The sequence below is a fragment of the Hemitrygon akajei genome, chromosome 8 (assembly GCF_048418815.1).
Source record: "Hemitrygon akajei chromosome 8, sHemAka1.3, whole genome shotgun sequence".
NCBI lineage: Eukaryota > Metazoa > Chordata > Chondrichthyes > Myliobatiformes > Dasyatidae > Hemitrygon > Hemitrygon akajei.
This window is the reverse complement of record NC_133131.1, coordinates 19,431,839-19,457,605: the sequence shown is the minus strand read 5'-3', so window position 1 is coordinate 19,457,605 and position 25,767 is coordinate 19,431,839. Positions and strand designations below refer to the sequence as shown.

The window sequence follows — 25,767 nt, the reverse complement described above, 5'->3', positions numbered from 1 at the left end:
GTGAAGGGATGGGTTAGTAAATTTGCTGATGACACAAAGGTTGGGTGTGTTGTGGATAGTGTGGAGGGCTGTCAAAGGTTACAGCGGGACATTGATAGGATGCAAAACTGGGCTCAGAAGCGGCAGATGGAGTTCAACCCAGATAAGTGTGAGGTTGTTCATTTTGGTAGGTCAAATATGATGACAGAATATAGTATTAATGGTAAGACTCTTGGCAGTGTGAAGGATCAGAGGGATCTTGGGGTACAAGTCCATAGGACACTCAAAGCTGCTAGGCAGGTTGACTCTGTGGTTAAGAAGGCATATGCTGTATTGGTCTTCATCAATTGTGGGATTGAGTTTAGGAGCCAAGAAGTAATGTTGCAGCTATATAGCTATTATAGGATCCTGGTCAGACCCCACTTGGAGTACTGTGCTCAATTCTGGTCGCCTCGCTACAGGAAGGACATCGAAACCATAGAAAGGATGCAGAGGAGATTTACAAGGATGTTGCCTGGATTGGGGAACATGCCTTATGAGAATAGGTTGAGTGAATTTAGCCTTTTTTCCTTGGAACGATGGAGGATGAGAGGAGACCAGATAGAGGTGTATAAGATGATTAGGGGCATTGATTGTGTGGATAGTCAGAGGCTTTTTACCAGGGCTGAAATGGCTAGCACGAGAGGGCACAGTTTTAAGGTGCTTGGAAGTAGGTACAGAGGAGAGAAAAATAGAGGGCTATGGGCAACTCTAAGTAATTTCTCAGGTAATGACATGTTTGGCACAACTTTGTGGGCTGAAGGGCCTGTATTGTACCCTAGGTTTCCAATGTTTCTATTCCATGTGTGGTACCTGAATAAAGGCCTTATGAAATCCAAATGTACATTAACTGGCTCACTCTTGTCTACTCCACCAATTGCAAACTTAAAAATTCTCTACAGATATGTCTGTTAACCCTTTCATAATCCATGATTTTCTTTAATCCTATTTTCCACATGCCATTAGCACTGTGCTAGACACCAGGCTATAGTTCCTAATTTATTTTACTTTACTTTATTAAATAATGGGGTTACATATTTGGAAGATGACCTCAAGATGAAGATCAGCAGATCCAGGGAATTAACGGACAATAATTTTTCCAATGTTATTTCCTTTAGTGTTCAATTATTTGATCTCATTTAACTTTACAGATTTGAACATGGTTCAGATAGCAATACACGTTTCTGTTTTTCGCTAGAATCCTACTTGTATCTAATCAGAACTTCCTTCTTTATCCTATTTTATTTCAGTTGCTGTTGTTTATAATGCAAAGTGTCTTTCCTTTGAACTCTAAGTTTCTTTACAGGTCTGAGGAGATGCTTTTAAACCTGGAACTAAGCAGGCAATAATTTTCAGGACTTACATTCATGGATGCAGAGAATAGCATCTATCCCTCTTATCATCCCCTATTAACACTACATCACTCTTTATTTCCATAAATTGAATGGCCCTGTCTAACGTTATGCTTTGCTTAGTTTTGCCATCCAACTGAAAGTGCCTGTTCCTATCCAGTCATTTTTTCAGTTATATAAAAGACACAAAAGTTGAGGTTCCTGCTGTGCTATTTTCTAAATCCCTAAAGCTGCCTCGCTTATAATCATGCTCTTCTGTACCACTTAACTAAGTAATTATACTATCCAAAATCTAAACTATCTGACTGCCACCTGTAAGTTAAGGGTCCAGCAAACTAACTGCTCCTTGATGCTATATAATAATTGAACCTCAGGCTCCAGCTCACCAACCTTGAACAGAAGGTTCTTCAACTGTACACACTTACTGGGGATGCGATACTATAGATTCCAATGAATTTCATCACCTGCCACATACTCCAGCTGCAACACATTACCTACCGCACCTAAGCGCCTCGCAATATGTAACTTAATCCACCTGAAACATTGCCGCCATCTCGAAATCCACATTCTGTAGACACCACACTCACAGAATGCTTAACTTTTAGTTGGCACTACAATTTTATATTTCTAAGTTTGAGTTTCTGTCCACTTGGCTTCAATTAATCAGTTCCATTTGGTAACCCAGTTAACTCATTTAACACCATAATTTCAAACTTTAAAACACAATTTAAGACTGTAGGAAATCAACTGTAAATCAATGCACAACTAATCCTTTTTTTAAATGAATATAAACTCAATCCCTTACTTTTAGTAGTCCATATTCTTGGATACTAGGCAAAAAATGGACACCTAATTTGCCACAAGTTCCCAGTTTAATCATTGAAATTTATATCTTTGTGTTAAATTACCTCTACTGCATTCTATTAAAAATTAATTTGGTGCGCAATTTGAAATTCTTCATTAGTAAAATAATTTCAAAGAATTGCGAGACAAGTAATTACACAGCAAACAAAACAGGATGTAATGGTTATCCACTGACTTTTTAAACTTGTTTTCTTAAAATGGGGAAGGAGACTTTAGGATTAATCTTTTTGACATTTCTATTTGGATTGTACAATCTATTACCCAATTTACAGAGATGCATCGATACTGATCAATCAGCTGCAGTGATAAATGTTATTCCTCTAACATCTAACAAATTTTAATCATTTTTCTCCAGATTATTTTTAAAGGAAAGTTAGGTCTTTTTGAAAACAAAATATTTTGGTAAGATTAATTTACAAAAAAGACAAGTCGTAGGATGGGGTAAGCTAAAGTGCATATTGGATAACCACTTTTATGTGTATTTTGCTTTGAAATTAATTAAAATTAATGAATTTTGTAAAATGATTCAGGGAATTAGTCACTGAGAGTCATATATAGTAATACAGTGCATCTTTCTTTCTGCAGTACTACACAAAGCTTCAGAAACATTGTTTTCAAACCAGTTAAGTAATTTCAAATGTTCATTGTGAACCGTGTAAAGTGGTCAGATATAAAAGGTAACCTTCACAAATCAGTGATTCAGAATAATTTCTATAAGAAAATGTGAGATATAAAGGTCACATAATTTGAGCAAGGACGACAAGCAGCTTTTTCCTTTTGTTCTAAAAAGTGAGTTGCATTTTGAAGCTAAAGTCTGTTTTATTGTAAATTTAGAAAACCAGGAGATGAAGAAAAAAGAAATCGGGTAAAATCATTCCAGAACCCATTTTCTGTTCTTGGTAACTGCTCCACAGCAAATAACTGCCGTGGAGGGATATGGAATGACTTAACTGCATGCACTGCTGTGTGCAAATTTGCCTGCATGTGCCTGTGTACATGCACATAGCAGAAATTGGATCACTAAGTATTTCCGAATGATCTAGGTATAATTCCTTATCACATCACCTAATAAACAAAGAAAAAAGCCAAGAGATAATAAAGACAAGTCAGAATTGTTAAGGAAGTGAACAGCGAGAAACAGCACCATCATGTTAACAGCGATATACACAATAGTTATACTCACCCCAAATTTACTATATGCACCAGAAATAAGTGGAACACAGGATCACAATAATAAACACACACACACAATGCATGATTTCCCTGACTCTGAATGAGACAAATCCACTTGAAAGCCCTGCTAATATTGCACCTTTCCCATAAAATCTGCTGTACCTGAAGGTTATATGTTCTTTGAGAACTTGTATACAGTATCATCCATGAATGTTCAATCAATACTTCATCAAAACCTAGTATTATCAAAACGATGTGTCAAATTCCTTTCGTACTGGTCAACAGGTGGTGCTGTGGAGTGGGGTTTTAGAATCTTTCCATTTTGCCTCCATTAAATCAGCCATGGCATTTAATCTAAGCCTTTCAAATCTGCCCAGTAAGGGATTTCCAAAACAAGCTTAATAATAGAAGAATTCCTTCTAGGCTTCACCCTCTCCTTTATCCATTACATCACCAAGCTATTCCAATTTTGTGCATTATTACTTTGGCAAATAACAGAAAAAAAATTATTTAATGCTTCCTGAAAGTACATGCAGAGAAGAGGAATGAATACCAAACCCATCACAATGCACCCCCTTCTTCCCCAATTTACCAGGTTAGTCAAAATTCAGTTATATTAGTACAACCATGCTTTCCCACAGGATAAACTTTATATACCATGGCTAGCCTTTAACTAAAAATACTCACCAAGGAAGCTGTACGAATTGTGGCAAAATGTTCACGATTCCGGTAATGTGATTTATGCCGTGAAACTGGGGGTGGTGACTGCGGTTCTGAGCACCTTGGTCTGTGCTCAACCTCTTCACCATAGTGATCGTGATCCTGCAAGTCAAATGTGAAAAATAAGGATCAAGCATACAAAAGTTGGTTTCGAACTAGGTGCTTTTTCAAAAAGATCTTCAAACTCATCTCCTAATGCCAAGCAGTAAAAAAATCAGCTTATCTATATATAGAAGTGCCCATTAAAAAGGATCTGCAAATGAGAGATACATAATGGACTGATCAGCCAGATATGCAATATTGAAGGGTTAAAGTATTAATACAATTTTTCTGAAAGATAGTGTTTGAGATTACTTTCAAAAGGATTACTTTGGTGGAGAAAATAGATAATTACAAAATACCTATCACTTGCAGCAACAAAGGCTGCAATGATATGTCAAGATGAGTCTTGGCAAACTCTTAGCCTAATTTCTGCTACATTAAGAGAAAGAAAACCCAATTGCTCAGCAATTTTAGCCATGCCAGAGACCTGAACCAATCACAAGGATCAATAAAAGTCAATATCCTCACTAGACCTAGGTGGCCATTCTGCTGAGGCTCTGCCTATTCTCTTCTGGTATTCCTTAGCTTTAAATAAACTAAAAAACATGCTAATTTACCAAAAGGAAATATTAAAAGTCTAGTTGTCATAGATTCTCATTTGACTACTATTAGATACTTCAATGTTAACTCACTGTGTAATCAGTGATCTAAATATCTACTCATTTTGAAGGATATATCAGCACTAATATGGCTTGGCTTACTAATCTTCATGGAACTATTTTTTATCAAGCTGGAGGTGAACTGAAAAAAAAGATGCGAAGATGAACCAACAGATCTAATGGTGGAAATGACAAGCCTAACTAGTGGTGCCTCAAAACCAATTACCAAGACACCATTGATATGAAGCCTATCCATTCCTGCCTGAGTGAAGAAGCTACACTGTGCAATCGGCAATCTTTATATATTGAGCATTAGGATAGATAAGTCACCAGGGATGGACAGAATATACCCAGGCACTACAGAAAGTGAGGCAAGAGATTTCTGGGGTATTGATGATGATTTTCGTGTCCTCTTTGGCCAAATGAGTGGTATCACAGGTTGTACATCGTTCAAGAAAGACATTAGGGCTAATCCTGGGGATTACAAACCATTGAGTCTTAATGGAGAAGTTTGGTGAGGAGAGATTTACAAGTATTTGGAGAAGCATAATTTTATTAGGGATCATCAGCATGGACTTGTGAAAAAGTTGTGCTTCATGAGCCTGATGGGAGTTTTTGAAGGTGATAAAACAAATTGGAGTTAGAGCAGTAGGTGCAGCGTGTATGAATTTTAGTAAGGCATTTGACAAGGTTCACCATGGCAGGCTCGTCCAGAAAGTCATGAGGCATGAGATCCATGCATAGATTCAAATCTTGTTTACCACAGAAGGCAGATGGAGCATACTCTGCCTGGAGGTTAGTGACTAATGCTATTCCATAAGAATCTGTTCTACAACCACTACCCTGAGATTTTTATAAATGATTTGGATGAGGAAGTGGTAGGAAGGATGAGTAAGTTTGCGAATGACATGAAAATTGGGGAAGTTGGGAAAATAGTGCGAAAATGGGATATAGATATGAAAATGCAGAGATGGGCAGAAGTGTGGTAGATGCATTCAGTCTGGAAAAGTGTGAAGTAGCACATTTTGGATGATCGAACTTCAGTACAAAGTTAATGACAGTATTGTTAACAGTGCAAAGGACAGCGGGATCTTGGGGTCTGGATCCACAGATCACTCCAAGTTGCCAATAGGATGGTAAAGAAGGTGCATGGCACGTTGGCCTTCATTAGTCAGGGGACTGAGTTCAAAAGCAGCAAGATTATGTTGCAGCTCTATAAAACCTATTACAGGAACGTTGCTGGTACAGTACTAACTTACCAAGATGCTGCCTGATATATAAAGCATGTCTTATGAGGGAAGGAGGAGCAGGCTAGGGCTTTTCTCTTTGGAATGAAGGAGGATGAGAGGTGATTTTAAAGAAGCATTTAAAGATTAAAGATTGTGAGGGGCGTATATTGAAGACAGCCAGCACCTTTCTCCCAGGGTGGTAATATTCAATACCGCAGGATATCAGTTTACAGTGGGTGGAGTAAAGTTTAGGGGAGATGTCAGAGGTAGTTTTTTTTTAAAAAAGAGATAGGTAATACACACAATATGTCGGAGGAACTCAGCAAGGCCAAACAGCATCTATGGAAAAGAGTACGCAGTCACATTTCGAGTTGAGACCTTTCATCAGGTCTCAGCATAGATGCTGCCTGGCCTGCTGAGTTCTTCCAGCATTTTGTGTGTGTTACTTGGATTTCAGGCATCCGTAGGTTTTCTCATGTTTGTGACAAGAGTGGTAGGAGCACTGAACGCATTGCCGGGGGTGGTGGTAGAGACTGCTACAAAAGGGACATTTAAGAGACTCTTAGATGGGCACGGAATGTAAGAAAATAGAGGGTTACGTGCAGTGTAGGAGGGAAGGGTTAGATTGATCATGGAGGAGGTTTATATAGGACAGCACTACAGTGTGGACCAAAGGGCCTGCACTGTGCTGTATTGCTCCACGTTCTGTTCTAAAAGCAGCTTACATGGGGATAACCCCAAGAAAATAAAAGAACCAACAAAAGACCAAAGTTAAAGACAGTGAGAATGAAAAGATCGAGGCATAATGAGGGAATTCTGGAAAAGGCAGAGGAGGAATAAAACCTATAATCATCAAATCATCAAGAAGCGGGAGATGGTGGGAATGGCTGCAGAAGTCTGCAGAAATAAGGTGGAAGATGATGATGGAGCAATTCATTTATTGAACAAACCACTAATAAAACCTCCTCTGGATACATTTCTTCAGCCATGCAGAGGTTAGAATGTGGAACTTGCTACCACAAGAGGAGATGAAACAAATAACACCAATACATACAAAGAGAAGCTAGATAAAGAAATGGGAGAAAGGAAGCGATTATGCTGATGTGCTCCAATGGATGATTGCAAGAATTCTGAATTAGCACACATCAGAAAGTACTGATAGTCAATAGATACAAAGCAGATTTAAGCTATGTAATTCACACAATAGTGGGTATAAAATAACTTGTGCCATTCCTCACATTAAAATAAGGGTAAATCAGAGCAACACAAAAGACTGATCCTGGTTCTGAGAAAAGATAGTTTGCAATGAGAGAATGGACAAGAAGAAGAAATAGCTTTTTTAATTATTTTGCAAAAAATGTCACAGAGATACGGTTTGCAAGTTCAAAAGCAACGAGTGCCAACTGCAAGAAAAGCAACAACTGATGGTCCAATCAGAATAGGTTCACAGAACATGCTGCTACCAAAAACAGTGAAGGATTCAGAGAGGAATAAATGGAGTTAAAGGGAGACTGGTTTCATTAGCAGACAACTGGAGGAACAGGGAGCACAGATATATATTTAATTATATAATTATAATTGAGAGTGAGCAACTGGCAGGGTCACATGAAAAGAAATTACTCAACTTAAAGTTCAAAATAAATTTGTTATCAAAGAACAGTACATATATGTCACCATATACAACCGTGAGGTTCACTTGCTTGAGGGCAATCAGTGTAACTACAAGAAACACAATAGAATTCATGAAAGACTGCACCCATCAGGACAAACAACAAATGTGCAAGAGACAACAATCTGTGCAAATACAAAAAGAAACAAATAAATAAACATATAAGCAACAAATATCAAAAACATGAGATGAAGAGTCCTTGAAAGTAAGTCTAGAGGCCCTGGGAACAGTGCAGTGATGTGGTGAGTGAAGTTATCTGCTCTGGTTCAAGAGCCTAATGGTTGAGGGATAATAACTGTTTCTGAACCTGGTGGTGTGGGTATTGAAGCTTCTGTACCTTCTTCCTGATGGCAGCAGTGAGAAAACAAGCATCATCTGAATGGTGAGGGTCCTCGATAATGGATGCTGCTTTCCTGCTACAGCACTCTGTGTAGATGTGCTTAATGGTGGGGAAGGCTTTAAATGTGATGAACTTCTTATAGGTTTTCCTGTACAAGGACATTGGTGTTTTTGTACAAGGGCACTGGTGTTTCCGTACCAAGCCATATTGCAATCAATCAATATACTCTTCACCACATATCTATAAAAGTTTGTTAAATATTTAGCCAATATGCTGAATCCCCAAATTTCTAAGAAAGTACAGGTGCTGCTGTAATGGCACTTACGTAAGAGCCCAGGACAGACCCTCTGAAGTAAGAACATAGAGGAATTTAAAGTTGCTGACCCTCTCCACCTCTGATCCCCTAATGAGGACAGGCTCATGGATCTCTGGCTTCCAGAAACAACCTCTTCCTGAAGTCAATAATCACCTCCTTGGTATTGCTGACTCTAAGTGAGAGGTTGCTGTTATGGCACCACTGAACCAAATTTTCAATCTCTGTGCTGCTTTGTCACCAACTTTGATTGGGCCAACAGTGGCGTTGTCAACTGTGCTTAGCTTCATAATCACAAGTATAAAGTGACTAGAGCAGGGGCTAAGCACACAGCCTTGTGCTGAGGGAGACTGCGGAGGAGATGTTTTTGCCAATCTGAACTGATTTTTGGTCTGCAAGTGAGGAAATAGAGGATCTAATTGCACAAGGAGATATTGAGGTCTAGGACTCTGCATCAACTCTACTGGGAACTAAGAGTTTCAATGGGCCAAATAGTTTCCTCCTGCTCTACAAAAATTTTTAAATTTAAGAGGAATGTATGCAAACTAAATTTGGATTTAGTTTCCGGATTCAAAAGGTTAAAGGGCAAGTTGAGAGGAATCTTCAAGATATTAGTCTAGATTGATACAACAGATAAAAGAACAATATGCCTACTGAATAGGTGGTCTAAAACAAAAATTAGAACCAGGTCATTCAGGAGTAATAGTATTAAATACTTTCACAAGAGAACAAAAGAACTTTTAAGTCTTTTCCACAAATGGTAATACTTGGTCAAATTTGGTTGTTAAATCCAAAAATGACAGAAAGTTGTTTTTTTTATATAACAATAGGCTTTAAGGCATTGAGCAGAAAAGGCAAGCAAGCTGTGATTTCATTAAATAACAGAAATGGCTTGAGGGGCTATACTTTGGAAAACATTAGAGCAGTTAGCTGAAAATTACAAAGGCAAAATAACAAAATCACTAAAAAAAATAGGAAATCAAAAGTAAAAAACTTCAGAAAGTATAGGACAAAGGATAAAAACAATCAAATCATGCCGAGTTAGAAGACAAATGGCAGAATGGATAGCATGTTGGCAGCAAGATAGAAAGCAGAATACAGGGTGAAGGGTAGCAATCAGTGTGACAGGAAATGAAAGTGCTTCCAAAATAATCAATGCTGCTAACAATTTATACCAACAGGTTCGTTTGGCACAGACTCCGCAAGCAGGTCAGTGAATGGGCCAGAACGTGCATGCACTGCCAAACAGCCACGGTGCAGCGGCACACCAAAGCTCTGCCGCAGCAGTTCCACCCTACCCACCGGTGTTTCGACCACATTCATGTGGATATCGTGGGCCCCCTGCCAGTGTTGCGAGGAGCGTGGCTCCGCCTGACTATCGTGGACCGGTTCACAAGATGGCCAGAGGCGGTCCCGCTCACCGACACCACCTCCGAATCTTGCGCCTGGGCACTGATTGCCACCTGGGTATCTCGCTTTGGTGTACCGGCCCACATTACCTCCGACAGAGGCGCCCAGTTCACCTCCAGCCTGTGGTCAGCTATGGCCAGCCTTTTGGGGACACAGCTGCACCACACAACTGCCTACCACCCACAGTCGAACGGACTAGTGGAGCGTTTCCACCGTCACCTGAAGTCGGCTCTCACGGCCCGCCTCACAGGGACTAACTGGGTGGACGAGCTCCCCTGGGTCCTGCTCGAAATCCGCACGGTGCCCAAAGAGGATCTGCACACCTCGTCGGCTGAGTTGGTGTCCAAGGGGAGTTCATACCAAACCCAAGGGGGCAAGAGGAAGAACCCGCAGCAGTCCTGGGCAGACTATGCGAGGGGCTCGGTAACCCGGCCCCCATACCCACTTCGCAGCATGGGCAGAACCTGACCTGCGTACCCAAAGACCTGCAAAACTGTAAGTTTGTTTATGTACGACGGGGAGGACATCGGGCACCGCTACAGCGGCCCTACGAGGGGCCGTTTACAGTGATCAGAAACAACGGGTCCACATTCGTGCTGGACTTTGGGGGGAAAGAGGTTTTCACGGTGGACTGACTCAAACCAGCCCATGTGGACTTGGCGCAGCTGGTCGAGATTCAGGCACCGCGGCGCAGAGGCAGACCTCCCAAACAGAGTCCGACTCAGACTGTGGACATTGGGGGGTGTATCGCCGGTTCGGCGGGGGTTATGTGGCGACCCACTTCACAGCGCACTCGAACCGTCTCACAAAGCGGCGCACGCCGGCATTGAGGCAGGTCCCAAAGAGGGTGCCAAGCCTGCTTCACCAGCAAGGGGAAAAGCCCACGCACGGGACGGGACTGTGAATACACGTCCCCTACAGCATTCCCACCCGGGGAGGCTTTAAAGCGAGGCCACAAAGTTTGAATAAATCTTTTTTGTAACTGCAGCTCACCGACTCCGTGTCGTTATTGTAGCACTGCGTGTAGCACACCGCTACAATGTCATCAAATTCTCTAGCAAATTTTTATGGCGCAATTTCTACAGAGGGATTAGAGAACATGTCTTCTGAGGAAAGACAGAGCGAGCTAGAGCTGTTCTCTTTGGTCCAAAGGAGCTTGAGAGGTGACTTGATGATAGTGTATAGGATGATACAAAGCACTGGCAAGAGTAGACAGCCAGCACCATTTTCCAGGGCAGAAATAGTTAATACATAAGGCAATAATTTTAAGATGATTAAAGTATAGGGGGGAGGGATGCCAGAGGTAGGTTGTATCAGACAGAGTGTGGAACAGGCTGTCAAGGGTAGTGGTGGAGGCAGACATACAAGGGACATTTAAGAGACTCTGAGTTACATAGAAAATTAAAGGGCTACATGGGAGAGGAGCATTAGCTTGATCTTGGAAAGGTTAAAATGTTGGCACATCCTGGGCTGAAGAGCCTGTACAGTGCTGTACTGCACCATGTTCTATGTACAGTAGAGAGCATACTGACGAGTTGCATCACTGCCTGATATGCAGATTCCATATTAGGAAATTCACCTGGACTATCTATGTAAATACCATGGCTACAAGAACTCTTCAGAGCCTAGGTATGATGCAGTAAGTGACTCACCTTCTGGTATCACAAACCATTTCCACCATAAAAGGATCACAATGGAGTAAGTTTCATTTGCTTGAATTAATGTAGCTCTAAAAGCAGAGTGACATCACAGCTCCACTGACATGGAATTAATCCTGACCCTGGGTGTTTTATCTGAGTGGAGTCTGCATGATCTTCTTGCAACCGTGTTGGTTTCTCTGGTTTCCTCACTCATGCCATAGATGTGCAGGTTAGTACATTAATTGACTATTATAAATTACCCTAATGTAGAAGTGTGACGGGAGAATATTTTATAAGGGAGGAGTTAATGGGGATGTAAGAGGAAAAACTGAATCAGTGTAGATGGATGCTTGATAATTATGCAAAGTCTAGAGGGCCAAAGGGCTATTTCCGGCTGTGCACCCATAACTCTCACATAGCTGTCTGCTTAGCTTATACCATAACAATAATCCATATCTTTCAGCACCAGTGCAGATTGGGTATAATGTATATTAGCTACAAATGCAATGCATATTATCTACAGAATTATTTGCTTAGGCTGTTCTATTAACAACTCCTAAAACCGTGACCTCTACCACCAAAAAGGACAGGGCAGTAGATGCAGCTCACCGCCAACTTGTTAAAGGCAATTAGGGAGGGGTAACAAATGCTGTCTTTGTCACAGCCCCAAAGTAAAAGCACCTGGTTTTCTTCTGCTCAATAAATTAAACCAATGCCTGTCTAGTCCATCAAATATTTAAGTAGTATTTTAAAGAATCACTCTAGGCCATTTTCTTAATATTCTTTATTAGAAAAGAGACCCGTTCCAATACCCAACCTCTCAGGTCTAATTTTCTTGACGGGTCCACACTCAGAGTTTGGCTTCACTTGAACAAAAGTTAGTTTTAGTGAAATGCAGCATAAAGTTATGCAAATTATAGTTACAGATCAGAATACATCCTTTGCCCAAGACTGGGATAAGCTGGTAATGTGAGATTGTGGGAGAATGCAATGTCAGCAAAAGGGGCAGACAGAAGGCTGGGTGAGATCAACCAAACTGCAAAAGCTTGGGCAAGATACAAAGGAAAGTGTTTACTCCACTCCAATATATTTTATGCTTTTCTGAGATTGCATAATAGAACCAATGGCTCAGCAGCAAAAGGTGGTTTATAGATGATCTTTTCCTTTACACAATGGTAGTGAGTCTTCTTTACATAGACTGAACTTACTTTTATAAATGTTTTTAATATACTAAACACTTGTAAAAATATACAAACTGACGTTTCAAGAAAATCAAGAATTCTGTACTTCCACTGAACCCAAGACAAATCCCATATTATAAAAATATATGAAAAGGTACTGGGAAACTTACTGGCTTTAGGTGGATAACAGAACTGTTTGACATCACCGTGTGATCTCCCTCCTGCATCATGGCAATCTCGCTATTATCATCAGAGGCGTCTGGAAGACTGTTGACACTGCTGCTTTGGCTACTAGCACTGATAGACATGCTTGGTATAGACTGATTACTGCCCACGCTGTTAACAGTGCCCGTTCTACCAACACTGTGCTCAGGTTCCTTTCAAATATAGCACAAGAATATTAGAACAAAGCTATTTTGTCTTTATGTCTTATGATTGATTAAAAAATAATCAAATTGCATCTGTCAACATATACTAGGAATTTCTGATGTTTATTTTTAAATAAGGTGGTTCCAAATCCACAAGGACAATTTCACAACTTCAAATTGATTTATGAAATAAGCTACATACTGATTTGCAACATTAGTAGAGTGAAAATAAATATGCTGCAGTCAAAAATTTCAAATCATTTAATGAATGAGATACCTACTTAATTTTCAAGTTGTAAAAGTTTACTCACGTGACTGACCTTAACAAAATAAAAAGTTAATTACGTTGATCCAAAGTCCTCTTACCTCCTCCTCTTCTTGAGCCTCAACTGCAGGCCCATTATGTGCTTCCTGAAAAAGGATTTTCTTCATCTTTCTATACTGTAGATTATCAAGTTCTCTGACAGCATCTTTCGTCCTCTGTATTAAATCTATTAATACTGTTTCAGGGCGCTCTCTAACAACGAAAGCATGCTGAAAATTGAATTAATGAGATAAGTTACTAGGGAATGCCTAACTAACAATTACTGCAATCTTTTCTAATCCTGTATTTACACTTAAATCAAAACATGCAAAAGAAAAAGAAACTTATCCAATGATTTCAGAATGAAAACTTGGAAAACATACGTGTCCATTAACTGGAAGAATACCTCTCAATAAAGATCTATTATATTTTCATACTAGAATCAATCTAATTTTCGGCTTCATTCTAAATTCAGCCCCCTTTCACATTAGCTTTCCTGTTTGACCAGAACACCAGTCTTTCTTTCAAACTATTGCTTGATGGTAGGCTAAAACATACTCAGTAACCTCAGACCTCTGTAAGAATTTCATTTATGAATGAGGTGTTTACTATCTACTCTAAATAGCTTTTTCACAGCTAGTTTAAAAAAAGTATGATTTTACTTTCTCTTATTAAAGTAACTGAACTCATTGTTTAACCTCATATCAATAAAAAGCTTGGAATGGAAAATATCAACTCCAATTAGATTCTGAACAAGGGAATTTGTAAATATGTTAATTCACAAGAAGGAAGACTATAGAGCCTAGGATACACTTCTGGAGTATTTGTTTAATTCATAACAGGGCTACTTTCTGCTTCAAATATTGAAATTGCATGAAGCAACAGGATATATACATTTGACACTCCAGCACAGACAGCCAACAAAGATGAACCTCTCTGCAGTATATACTTTGTTTTGTTTCATGGCCCAGTAATGGAGTCAATGATCGCATCAATAAACAAGAAAATTTCAAATAATGGGGCCTGCAATAGATACTCAAGTTATCTTTAGATTACATGTTAATGATAAAACCCTTGTCCAGCAAAGTCAGAAAGGGGTGATGCAGGAAGTACCTGTCCAAATTGAGTGTTATGTTACTTTAAGTTTTTCATTCTACTTGTGCATTCGTGTACTTGTGTATATGGCAATAAGCTTGCCTTGATTTCCACAAGAGTGGAGACAGTCCGGTTTATCACAAACATGCACAATCTATGTTGACTTCCAACAAGATATCTGTTGAGGTTGATTCTAGTGAGATGTCCAGATTTAATAAATTAATTTATTAAAATTATAACAAATAAAACATAGCAGCTTGAGTCAATTCTGATTAATAACCTGAATAGAATGAAGTGCAAGGAGATAATGTTTTGAAGGACCATAATAAAATTCAGCCTAGATGAGGAATTGAAAGCTAGAATAATTGTTAATAATCCATAAAAATTTAAAATGAGAAATTAATATCCATAATGAATCTAGTTCAGACAAGCTTCACTCAGTTTTCACCATCAAAGAGGACATTTAGTTCCCCAACACAAAACTACCTCTCTAACAAGAGCACTGGGAATATGTACAATAAAGCATTGAAGAATAATTTTTCAATTAAATCATGATGATGGCAGAAAATTAAAAACTGCTGCAAGTGTTGAAGATGCAAAATCTGCAAATGCAGCTAATGGAACAAAGAGAAAAAAATATATATACAATATATAGTTGATAGAAAGTGAAACCCATTTGGTAATCACAATTAAATGATCTAGCGATATGTTGTGGCCTTAATTGAGGTGCAATAGTGTCTAACCTGAAACATACCATAGACCATGGAACAGGCCCTGTAGCCCACAATGTTGTGCCAATCCAATTAAATCAGTCATGCAACGGACAACCTAGCTAATCTAACCTAACTAATCCTGTCTGCCGCAATATCCTTCCATTTTCATCACATTCATGTGCCCATCTAAACGTCTCTTAAAAGTTTCTAACGCATCTGCCTCTACCAGCACTCCAGCTAGTGCATTCCTGACACCCACCACTCTCTGGCAAAAACCTTACCTCACAGCTCCTTTGAAATTACCCTCTCTCACCTTAAATATGCATGCCCTCTGACATTAGACATTTCAACTCTGAGTAAAAGATACTGTCTCTCAGAATCATATAAACCCCCATCAGACCTCCCCTCAGCCTCCACCACTCCAGAGAAAACAACCCAAGTTTGTCCAACCTCTGATGCCCTATAATCCAGGCAGCATCCTGGTAAACGCCTTCCACAAAACCTCCAAAGCCTTGACATCCTTTCTATAATAGGGTGACCAGAACTATATGCAAAACTCTAGATATGCCCTAGCTAGAGTTTTATAAAGCTGCAACATGATTTCCTGATTTTTGAATTCAATGCCTCAACTAATAAAACATATGCTTTCTTAACCACCCTATAAATCTCTGTATCCTGAAAAGTACCTGAAAGGCACTTCTTAATTTCTAAAAATATCTGGTGAATCCAACAATATCAAGGATCTCCCAACAAATACAATATTAATCTAGCTCTTTACATTACCCTGGGTTTAGGAAGGGGATTGCATTACACTGAAAGAACTATATTAATCACTATTACAAGGGTTCCAACTAACTCAATATCTGCCTTCCCCATTATAATTTTCCCACCCCTAGTAGAATTCTACACAACCTTTATTATACTGAATGCTTACTCTCCAAATCAGCCATTTCATTTCAAATATTGGAGGAGCACAGCTGAGCTTGATCACGCTCTTCAGGTAAACACAGCCTTAGGTAAATTTAGAATGGACATAGGATGCTGCAAGTCTACTCCTTGTGGAACATGTTCAAGACAGTTTTGCTCAGGGTGCTTCTCACATTGTGTTCTAGAGAAAACAGCGCTACAAATTGCAAGACCAATGTGACACAAGCCATAAACAGATCATAAACATTATAACAAATACAAGCTATGCTACTAAGGTTTAATAAATTGCCAGGAAATATCTCCAGAGGGAACTAGATAATAAAGCTGATTTTACTGTTACACTGTCTTAGCACAGATAGATGCTAGGATAAGGTATCATACTGCAGGGGAATAAGACACCAGGATATGGGTAGAACTGCAGAGAAATAAGGGCATCATAATGGGATCTGTTCACATAAGCTATGCACAAAAATTATATACAAATGCAAAAATGTAATAATTATTCTATGGCACTTGATAAAAACATGATGAATCAAATATAATTTGTGTATAATGTAGACTGAATATAAACATGATTAAGAAAAATAAAATGCATTAGAGAATCCTACTGACTTTCAGAAGTTCCTCCGAAGTGGGTCTGTCTTGAGGAATTTTCTGGAGGCAGGAGTCTACAAAGTTGCGAAAATAGTCAGACCTAAGCAAATTAAAGAGAAAGGGAAACTATATTGAGCATAAGAGGCACTTGAAGCAATATCTCATAAGAGTTTATAGTTTCAAAATAAAGTTAACCTGCGTTGCTAGGATCTGAAATTGACAATGACAATTCAGAGTCATAGAACAATACAACATAGATTGACCCAGTGAGTCCATGTTGTTCATCCAACTAGTCCCATTTGTCTGTGTACAACCTGAATCCCTAACAGCACCATAATTCCATGCACCTATCCAAGTGCTTCTTAAATTATATCATATTACTTATCTGCCTCAACCACTACTTCCAGCAACTCATTCCATGTATTCACCACCCTCTGCATGAAAATACTCCGCCTTCAAGTCTCATTAAAATCTTTCATCTCTCATCCTGATTCTATGTCCCCTACCTTGAGGTAAAGAATGTTATCATCCACCTAATCCATCCCTCTCATAATTTTTAAAAAAATTATAAGATCACCTTTCATTATCCTACATTTCTATAAGGGCACCTCTCATTCACATGGGTTTTGGAAAGATTATTAATAAAAACATTGCTAATTCTGTAAACAATTCAATCAAGGCACAAGGTGAAATTATTTAGCATATTGCAAAAAGAATACAGGCTATTTTATACTGCTCAACTAGCTTCCAGTCAATTACCGTACCACAATGCAACTAATTTTGCTGCACTTGATGGGTTTGCAAATTCTTTGAAAACTTTTGAAGACATGTTATCAAAGTGCTTTTTCCCTCCAGTCCTGCCAGAGGGTTTCAGCCCAAAATGTTGACTGTACTTTTTTCCATAGATGCTGCCTGGCCTGCTGAGTTCCTCCATCATTTTGTCTCTGTTGCTTGGATTTCCAGAATCTGCAGATTTTCTCTTGTTTGTCATCAAAAAGGTACAAGTTTTCATTGTTTGCCAGTTATTACACAATAGAGTATAAAATATAACTGGAATCTATGACTTAGAATACAGTGTTGTGTCATCATCTTCACCACCTGCAGTCTGCAAAATGAAGGGATTCCAACCTTGCTATTAGGTGAAGAGGATTTGAACCCCAAGTATGAATATCTGCCTTGGAGAGTAACTTTGGAGAAGCTAGCATACCTACTTGCTTGCTTTTCATTATTACAGGTGGGGTAATCACAGATTTGACGGAACAAGTCTTGGCAAATCACCACATTCTATAAAAATAATTCAAAAGCAGCTATTTCACACCATTTCAGAATGAAAGGATGCTAAGAACAAAGGAAGGAGACCTGGCAGGGTTCAATTAATTGTAGCTTCTTCCATGTAAGTTAATGGAAAGCTTTCAATCTCATTAAAGTAAATGGCAGGATACTTGGTAGTGTGGAGAAGCAAAGGGATCTGGGGGTACATGTCCACAGATCCCTGAAAGTTGCCTCACAGGTAGATAGGGTAGTTAAGAAAGCTTATGGGGTGTTAGCTTTCATAAGTCGAGGGATAGAGTTTAAGAGTCGCCATGTAATGATGCAGCTGTATAAAACTCTAGTTAGGTCACACTTAAGAGTACTGTGTCCAGTTCTGGTTGCCTCACTATAGGAAGGATGTGGAAGCATTGGAAAGGGTACAGAGGAGATTTACCAGGATGCTGCCTGGTTTAGAGAGTATGGATTATGATCAGAGATTAAGGGAGCTAGGGTTTTATTCTTTGGAGAGAAGGAGGATGAGAGGAGACATGATAGAGGTGTACAAGATATTAAGAGGAATAGACAGAGTGGATGCCAGCGCCTCTTCCCCAGGGCACCACTGCTGAATACAAGAGGACATGGCTTTAAGGTAAGGGGAGGGAAGTTCAAGGGGGATATTAGAGGAAGGTTTTTCACTCAGAGAGTGGTTGGTGCGTGGAATGCACTGCCTAATTCAGTGGTGGAGGCAGATACACTAGTGAAGTTTAAGAGACTACTAGACAGGTATATGGAGGAATTTAAGGTGGGGGGTTATATGGGAGGCAGGGTTTGAAGGTCGGCACAACATTGTGGGCCAAAGGGCCTGTAATGTGCTGTACTATTCTATGTTCATTATCTGATACACAGTCAAGATACTCTGTTGAATTGGACCAAGTACCCAAAATCTGATCTTTCAGGTTATTTACATAGCTGGTGTCATTAAGCTTTTGTAATGTACAAGTACAGCTGACTCTTCAAAGTTCGACATGGTAGTTTGAATTTGCGGTCTCAGTGAGGGAAATCTGCACACAAAGCCATAGAGAGCATTCCATTAAAATGAATGGGATAACTCTGCTAGGGCAAAGGTTAAGTAATTAAATAAGTTTAAACAATCTAAATCTTTTTATGTGTCTCTTTTTGTGCTTTAATTATTTTAATAATTATATATCCTGAGGAAAGAGTTTAATTTTCAAGTTACCAAGCATTTTCAAGTGAGATAATTGGTTCGGAGCACTCTACTACTCCAATGTGCAGCAACCAGCCTTCAGTGGAAGAAGGCTGCACCAGACCATGCTGGAAGATACATCGTAGTACCAGGGTAAGTTAATGTCAAACTCAAGGTAGCAGAAGATATATCCTGTGGGTGTTTTTTTTCCCCTCAATGCATGTTCTTGCCAAAGTTGAGGAAACTTTAACCAAAATAAAAGTGCAAGAGAAGCTTCAGAATCAGGTTTATTATCACTGGCATGTAATGTGAAATTTGTTAACTCAGCAGCAGCATTTCAATGCAATAAATATAGAAAGGAAAAAATAAATAAATTACAGTATATGTATATTGAATAGATTTAAAAGAACATGCAAAAAACAGGAAAAAAAAGTGAGGTAGTGTCCAAAGGTTCAATGCCCATTTAGCAACTGAATGGCAGAGAGGAAGAAGCTGTTCCTGAATCACTGAGTGTGTGCCTTCAGAATTCTGTACCTCCTACCTGATGGTAACACTGAGAAAAGGGCACGCCCTGGCTGTTGAAGGTCCTTAATAATGGACGCTGCCTTTCTGAAACCACCGCTCCCTGAAAATGTCCTGGGTACTTTGTAGGTTAGTACCCAGGATGGAGCTGACTAAATTTACAACCCTGTGCAGCTTTTTTTCAGTCCTGTGCAGAAGCAACCCCCCCCATACCAGACAGTGATGCGGCCTGTCAGAATGTTCTCCACAGTACATCTATAGAAGTTTTTGAGTGTATTTGTTGATATGTCAAATCCCTCCAAACTCCTAATGAAGTATAGCCACTGTCTTGCCTTCTTTATAACTACATCGATATGTTGGGACCAGGTTAGATCCACAAAGATCCTGACACCCAGGAACTTGAAGCTGCTCACTCTCTCCACTTCTGATCCCTCTATGAAGATTGGTATGTGCTCCTTCATCTTACCCTTCCTGAAATCCACAATCAGCTCTTTCGTCTTATTGACGTTGAGTGCCAGGTTGTTGTTGTTGTGGCACCACTCCACTAGTTGGCATATCTCACTCCTGTACACCCTCTTGTCACCACCTGATATTCTACCAACAATGGCTGTATCATCAGCAAATTTATAGATGGTATTTGAGCTATGCCTAGCCACACAGCCATGTGTATATAGAGAGTACAGCAGTGGGCTAAGCACACACGCCTTAGGTGCGCCAGTGTTGATCATCAGTGAGGAAGATATGTTATCACCAATCCACACAGATTATGGTCTTCTGGTTAGGAAGTCGAAGATCCAATTGCAGAGGGAGGTACAGAGGCCTAGGTTCTGCAACTTCTCATCAGGATTGTGGGAATGATGGTATTAAATGCTGAGCTATAGTCAATGAACAGCATCCTAACATAGGTGTTTGTGTTGTCCAGGCGGTCTAAAGCCGTGTCGAGTGCCATTGAGATTGTGTCTGCCGTTGACCTATTGTTGCGATAGGCAAATTGCAATGGGTCCAGGTCCTTCCTGAGGCAGGAGTTCAGTCTAGTCATGACCAACCTCTCAAAGCATTTCATCACTGTTGATGTGAGTGCTACCGGGCGATAGTCATTAAGGCAGCTCACATTACTCTTCTTAGGCACTGATATAATTGTTGCCTTTATGAAGCAAGTGGGAACTTCTGCCCATAGCACAGAGATTGAAAACTTATAACTAGTTTATCCAAACTAATTTGACCTACCACTCTGGAAGGCAGCAACAATTAAAACATTTGGTTTCATATCAAATGCTATGACATTTTCATGCTTCCCTTTTGTGAGCTGCCTTCACTGTTGGTAGCCTCCAACTGATTCCAGCACACCCATCTGACAATCCCAAAAACAGAGTGAATCTGCAGTATAGTGCCTATGAAAGGTATTCACTCCCTCCTTTGGAAGTTTACACATTTTATTGTTTTACAACATTGAATCACAGTGGATTTAATTTGGCTTTTATTGACATTGATCAACAGAAAAAGACCTTTTTTGTGTCAAAGTGAAAACAAGTTTCTACAAAATGATCTCAATCAATAACAAATATAAAACAAAGTAATTGATTGCTAAGTATCTACCCCCTTTAATATGACACACCAAATCTTCACTGGTACAGCTAACTGGTTTTAGAAGTCACATAATTAGTTAGATAGAGATCTGTATGCAGTCAAGGTGTTTCAATTGATTGTAGTAAAAATACACCTGTATCTGGAAGGTCCAACTGCTGGTGAGTTAGTATCCTAGCAAAAACGCCATGAAGACAGAAGAACACTCCTAGCAACTCCGTAAAAAGGTTATTGAAAAACACAACTCAGAAGATGGATGCAAGAAAATGTCCAAGACACAGAATATCCCTTGGAATACAGTTAAATCAATCATCAAGAAATAGAAAGAATATTGCACAGCTGTAAATCTGCCCAGAGCAGACTGTCCTCAAAAACTTGAGTGTCCATGCAAGGAGGAGACTAGTGAGGGAGGCCACCAAGAGACCTATGACAACTCTGGAGGAGTTACAAGCTTCAGTGGCTGAGATAGGAGAGGCTGCACACAACTGTTGCCAGGTGCTTCACCAGTTGCAGCATTATGGGAGAGTGGCAAACAGAAAGCCACTGTTGAGAAAAACTCACATGAAATCCCAGCTAGAGTTTGCCAGAAGGCATGTGGGAGACTCTGAAGTCAGATGAAAGAAGGTTCTATGGCCTGATGAAACCAAAATTGAGCTTTTTGGCCATCGGACTAAATGCTATGTTTGATGTAAGCGAAACACCACATATCATCGAAAACACAACATCCCTACCGTGAAGCATAGGTGACTGCATCATGCTGTGGGGAAGTTTCACTGTAATAGGCTCTGGAAGGCTTGTGAATGTACAGAGAAAAATGAATGCAGCAAAATACAGGGAAATTCTGGAGGAAAACCTTATGCAGTCTGCAAGAGAACTGCGACATGGGAGAAGATTTGTTTTCTAGCAAGACAATGATCCCAAGCATAAAGCCAAAGCTACACAGGAATGGCTTAAAAACAACAAGTTAATGTCCTGGAGCACCCAAGTCAAGAGTCCAGTCCTCAATCTAATTGAGAATTTTGGCTGGACTTGAAAAGGGCTGTTCACTCATGATCCCCATGCAATCTGACAGAGCTTGAGCAGTTTTGTAAAGAAGAATGGGGAAAATCTGCAGTGTACAGATGTGCAAAGCTAGAAGAGACCTATCCATACAGACTCAAGGCTGTTCTGGTTGTCAGAGGTGCATCTACTAAATACCGAGTTGAAGCGGGTGAATACTTATGCAATTATTTAGTGTTTTATATTTGTAATTAATTTAGATCACTTTATAGACATGTTTTCACTTTGACATGAAAGAGAATTTTTCTGTTGATCAGTGGGGAAGAAAAGCCAAATTAAATCCGCTATGATTCAATGCTGTAAAACAACCAACCATGAAAATCTCTAAGGGGGAGTGAATACTTTTTATAGGCACTGTACTTTCCTCTCATCCTCATAGCTCTTCATTAGCTTTGACCAACTAATCCCTACAACATTCTCCACCTATACATTATTACCACATTAGTTAGTGATTGACTTTTGTACATTCCATTCCCTAGTGCCCCCATTAACTGCCTGAAACTGGTTACTTCAATCTTCTACAATTCTAAACTGTTCATGCAGCCAGATTTTTGAAACCTTTTGACAGAATACAATAAAAACAAAATTGTGTAAATACTCTGTGTGCACATGTAATCATTATGTTTGTTAATTACATCAACTCATATTACATGTACCTTACAGGAGAACAGTTTAATAATTGCTTTTAAAAAAGAAACAAAATGTGTTTGAACCATTTAAATGTATTGTAGAAATTTAAAATAAATAGCCAAACACAAAATACTTCCATCTCACTACTATTCCAATGGCCCAGATTTCTCCTAATATTCATGCCGAGGATAATCTACAAGATTTAAGACACAATTGGAGTGTTTCAGCTACGGTGCTATTTTTTTCTATGAAGTCAATAATATGACAGAAATCCATGCAGATATAACACCTGTCATATTTCACCCATTTATCATACTCAAGTACTTGGCTCTAGCTTTCTTATTTATGCATCCTTTGACTATGGTCCTCTAACATATTCTTCTTTCATCTCTACGCTAGAAAAAAAGGAATAATTTTCTAACTTGGGAACTATGTTAATTAGAATATTTAAAACAGAAGTCTCAGTAATTTTGTATTTCTATGTAGAAGAACAAATTGCAAAAACACTAAGAAACTTGGCACAGAGAAAATTGTGAAAAATTATTGGGAATATCTCAGATACAATTATAGAGTCAAACCCTAACAGAGACGCATATTTGAAAGCTTCCATAGAATAAACATACGAATTAGGTTTCTCTTCCTCCACCACTTGATGCTGCCCTCACACACATCTCTTCCACTTCCCAGACATCTGCACTCACACCATTTTCCCACTGCTGTAACAGGGACAGAGTTCCTCTTGTCCTCACCTATCACCCAATGAGCCTCTGTATCCAACACATCATTCGCCACAACTTTCACCATCTTCAACAGAACCCTACCACCAATTATATCTTTACCTCTCTCCCCCCCCCCACCCCACACCTACTCTCCACCTTCTGTATGAATCCCTCCCAGTGACTCTCTGGTCTATTCGACCCTCCCCACTAATCTTTCTCCTGGCACTTATCCCTGCAAGCAGCAGAAGTGCTACACCTGCCCAGTCACCTCCTCTCTCACCTCCATTCCGGGCCCCAAACGGTCCTTCCGGGTAAGGAAAAATTTCACACACAAATCTGCTGGGGGTCTGTGTAGGTAATCTCCATCTGATGGCATGAACATCGATTTCTACAACTTCCTGTAATTGTTTACCCCTCCCACTTTTCTGCACTTCATTTCCCTACTCTGGCCTCTTACCTCTTCTCCTCACCTGCCTATCTCCTCCTCTGGTGCCCCTCCTCCTTCCCTTTCTCTTATTATCCACTCTCCTATCAGATTCCTTCTTCTCGAGCCCTTTGACTTTTCAACTCATCACCTCCCAGCTTCTTACTTAATCTCCCCATCAGGCCTCACCCATCAACTTCTAGCTTGTCCTTCTCCCCTTCCCTCCTTTTTATTCTGGCTTCTTCCCCCTTCCTTTCCAGTCCTGATGAAGGGGCTCTGGCCAAAACATTGACTGGTTATTCATGTCCATAGATACTACCGGACCTGCTGAGTTCCTCCAGCATTTTTATGTGTGTTCTGGATTTCCAGCAACTGTAGGATCTCTTGCATATATGAATTAGGGTATCAAAGTTGAGCAAAATTAAGGTACTGGCTTCATTCAATAAAACATTATATGTATTTATAAATGATTATGACTACTGCCATTATCCAACATTAAAACTGATGGAGGCAAATTATTAAATAGATGCAGAACTAAGCTGTTTAGAAATAATACAACATCAAGTGAACATGAAGAAATCAGTTAATGTGCAGGCAAGTTATAAACACAGTTGAAATTACAACTGTGGGGGAAAAAGCCACTGATATGACATCTGGCTTTCTGGGGCCCACGGTAACATAGCGGTTAGCGCGATATTATTACAGCTCAGAGCACTGGGGTTTGGATTTCAATTCTGACATCATCTGTAAGAAGTCTCTATGCCCACTCTGTGGAATGCATGGGATTTTCTCCAGGTGCTCCGTCCGGTTACCTCCCACAATCCAAAGACATACCAGCTCATAAGTTAACTGGTCATTGGAAATTGTCCAATGATAGGGTTAAACCAAGGGGAGGGGTTGCTGGCTGGCGCAGCTTGAAGGGCTGTATTCTGTGCTGAATCTCAGTGGAATAAAATATCATAAATCTATTTACTTATACAGGGAATGCATTTTAATATATAATTCTAAATCATTATTATTCAACCACTTATGATCGTTCTTTCAATTGCAGTTCCTCGAAAAGGCATCAATTTTTAAAAATAAAGTTATAATGAGATGTCACTCTGAAAACATGGTTCAATTACAAAATAATTTCCCCTAAATGGATTCAGAACTAAATATCAAAGATGATAATATCTAATCAACTCAGATTAACAGTTCTGCAAAATAATTGAAATCTCAATGTGATTTGGGTATTAAAATTTGATCCACAAAAATGATATAGCAATAGTTGATTACCCTTCCTATCATTTTTGGGTATTGCAAGATTTGAAGCATCATTGTACTGCTCAGATATTAAGTTGCTTAGTTCATTTAAAGCTGCTCTAATTAGATAAATCCAAATATCTGTAACCTACTTACAAACTACTGAGTTCAGTTGAAGGGCAGCTGAGTTGCTTAAAGATTTGGACTTCAGGTGACAGCTAGCTTCCCTTCCCCTTATAAAAACTATAATGAGGTAAAACTCATGGAGCGTGAAGACTGTGGGAAGCAAGACTTCTTTTTAAATCAACGCAAGATAAATATACTTGTACACAAGGTACGCAACGTGGATTGCATGAACAATTTAGAAGGATTTAAATTTGCAGCACTATTATCCAAAACTGTGTAGTCTTGATTATAATATAGCAAAATACACATCATCTTAAACTACTGCAGCTTTACAATATGAAGGACTGCCTGCATATTAAATTACAATCAAACAAGCTATTACAGGATTTTCT

General features: G+C 39.4%; 1 protein-coding gene across 4 annotated transcripts in view; it reads right to left on the bottom strand.

The window, feature by feature from the left end:
• taok1a (TAO kinase 1a) overlaps positions 1-25,767 on the bottom strand; it is a 159,980-nt gene that overhangs the window by 29,006 nt on the left and 105,207 nt on the right. For all 4 annotated transcript variants that reach the window (XM_073053384.1, XM_073053382.1, XM_073053385.1 and 1 more), the window contains exons 10-13: positions 16,630-16,711; positions 13,345-13,512; positions 12,781-12,987; positions 4,095-4,229 (exon numbers count right to left, since the gene is read on the bottom strand). In XM_073053384.1, coding sequence (XP_072909485.1) covers positions 4,095-4,229; positions 12,781-12,987; positions 13,345-13,512; positions 16,630-16,711 — 592 coding nt within the window. The remainder of the gene's footprint in view (positions 1-4,094; positions 4,230-12,780; positions 12,988-13,344; positions 13,513-16,629; positions 16,712-25,767) is intronic.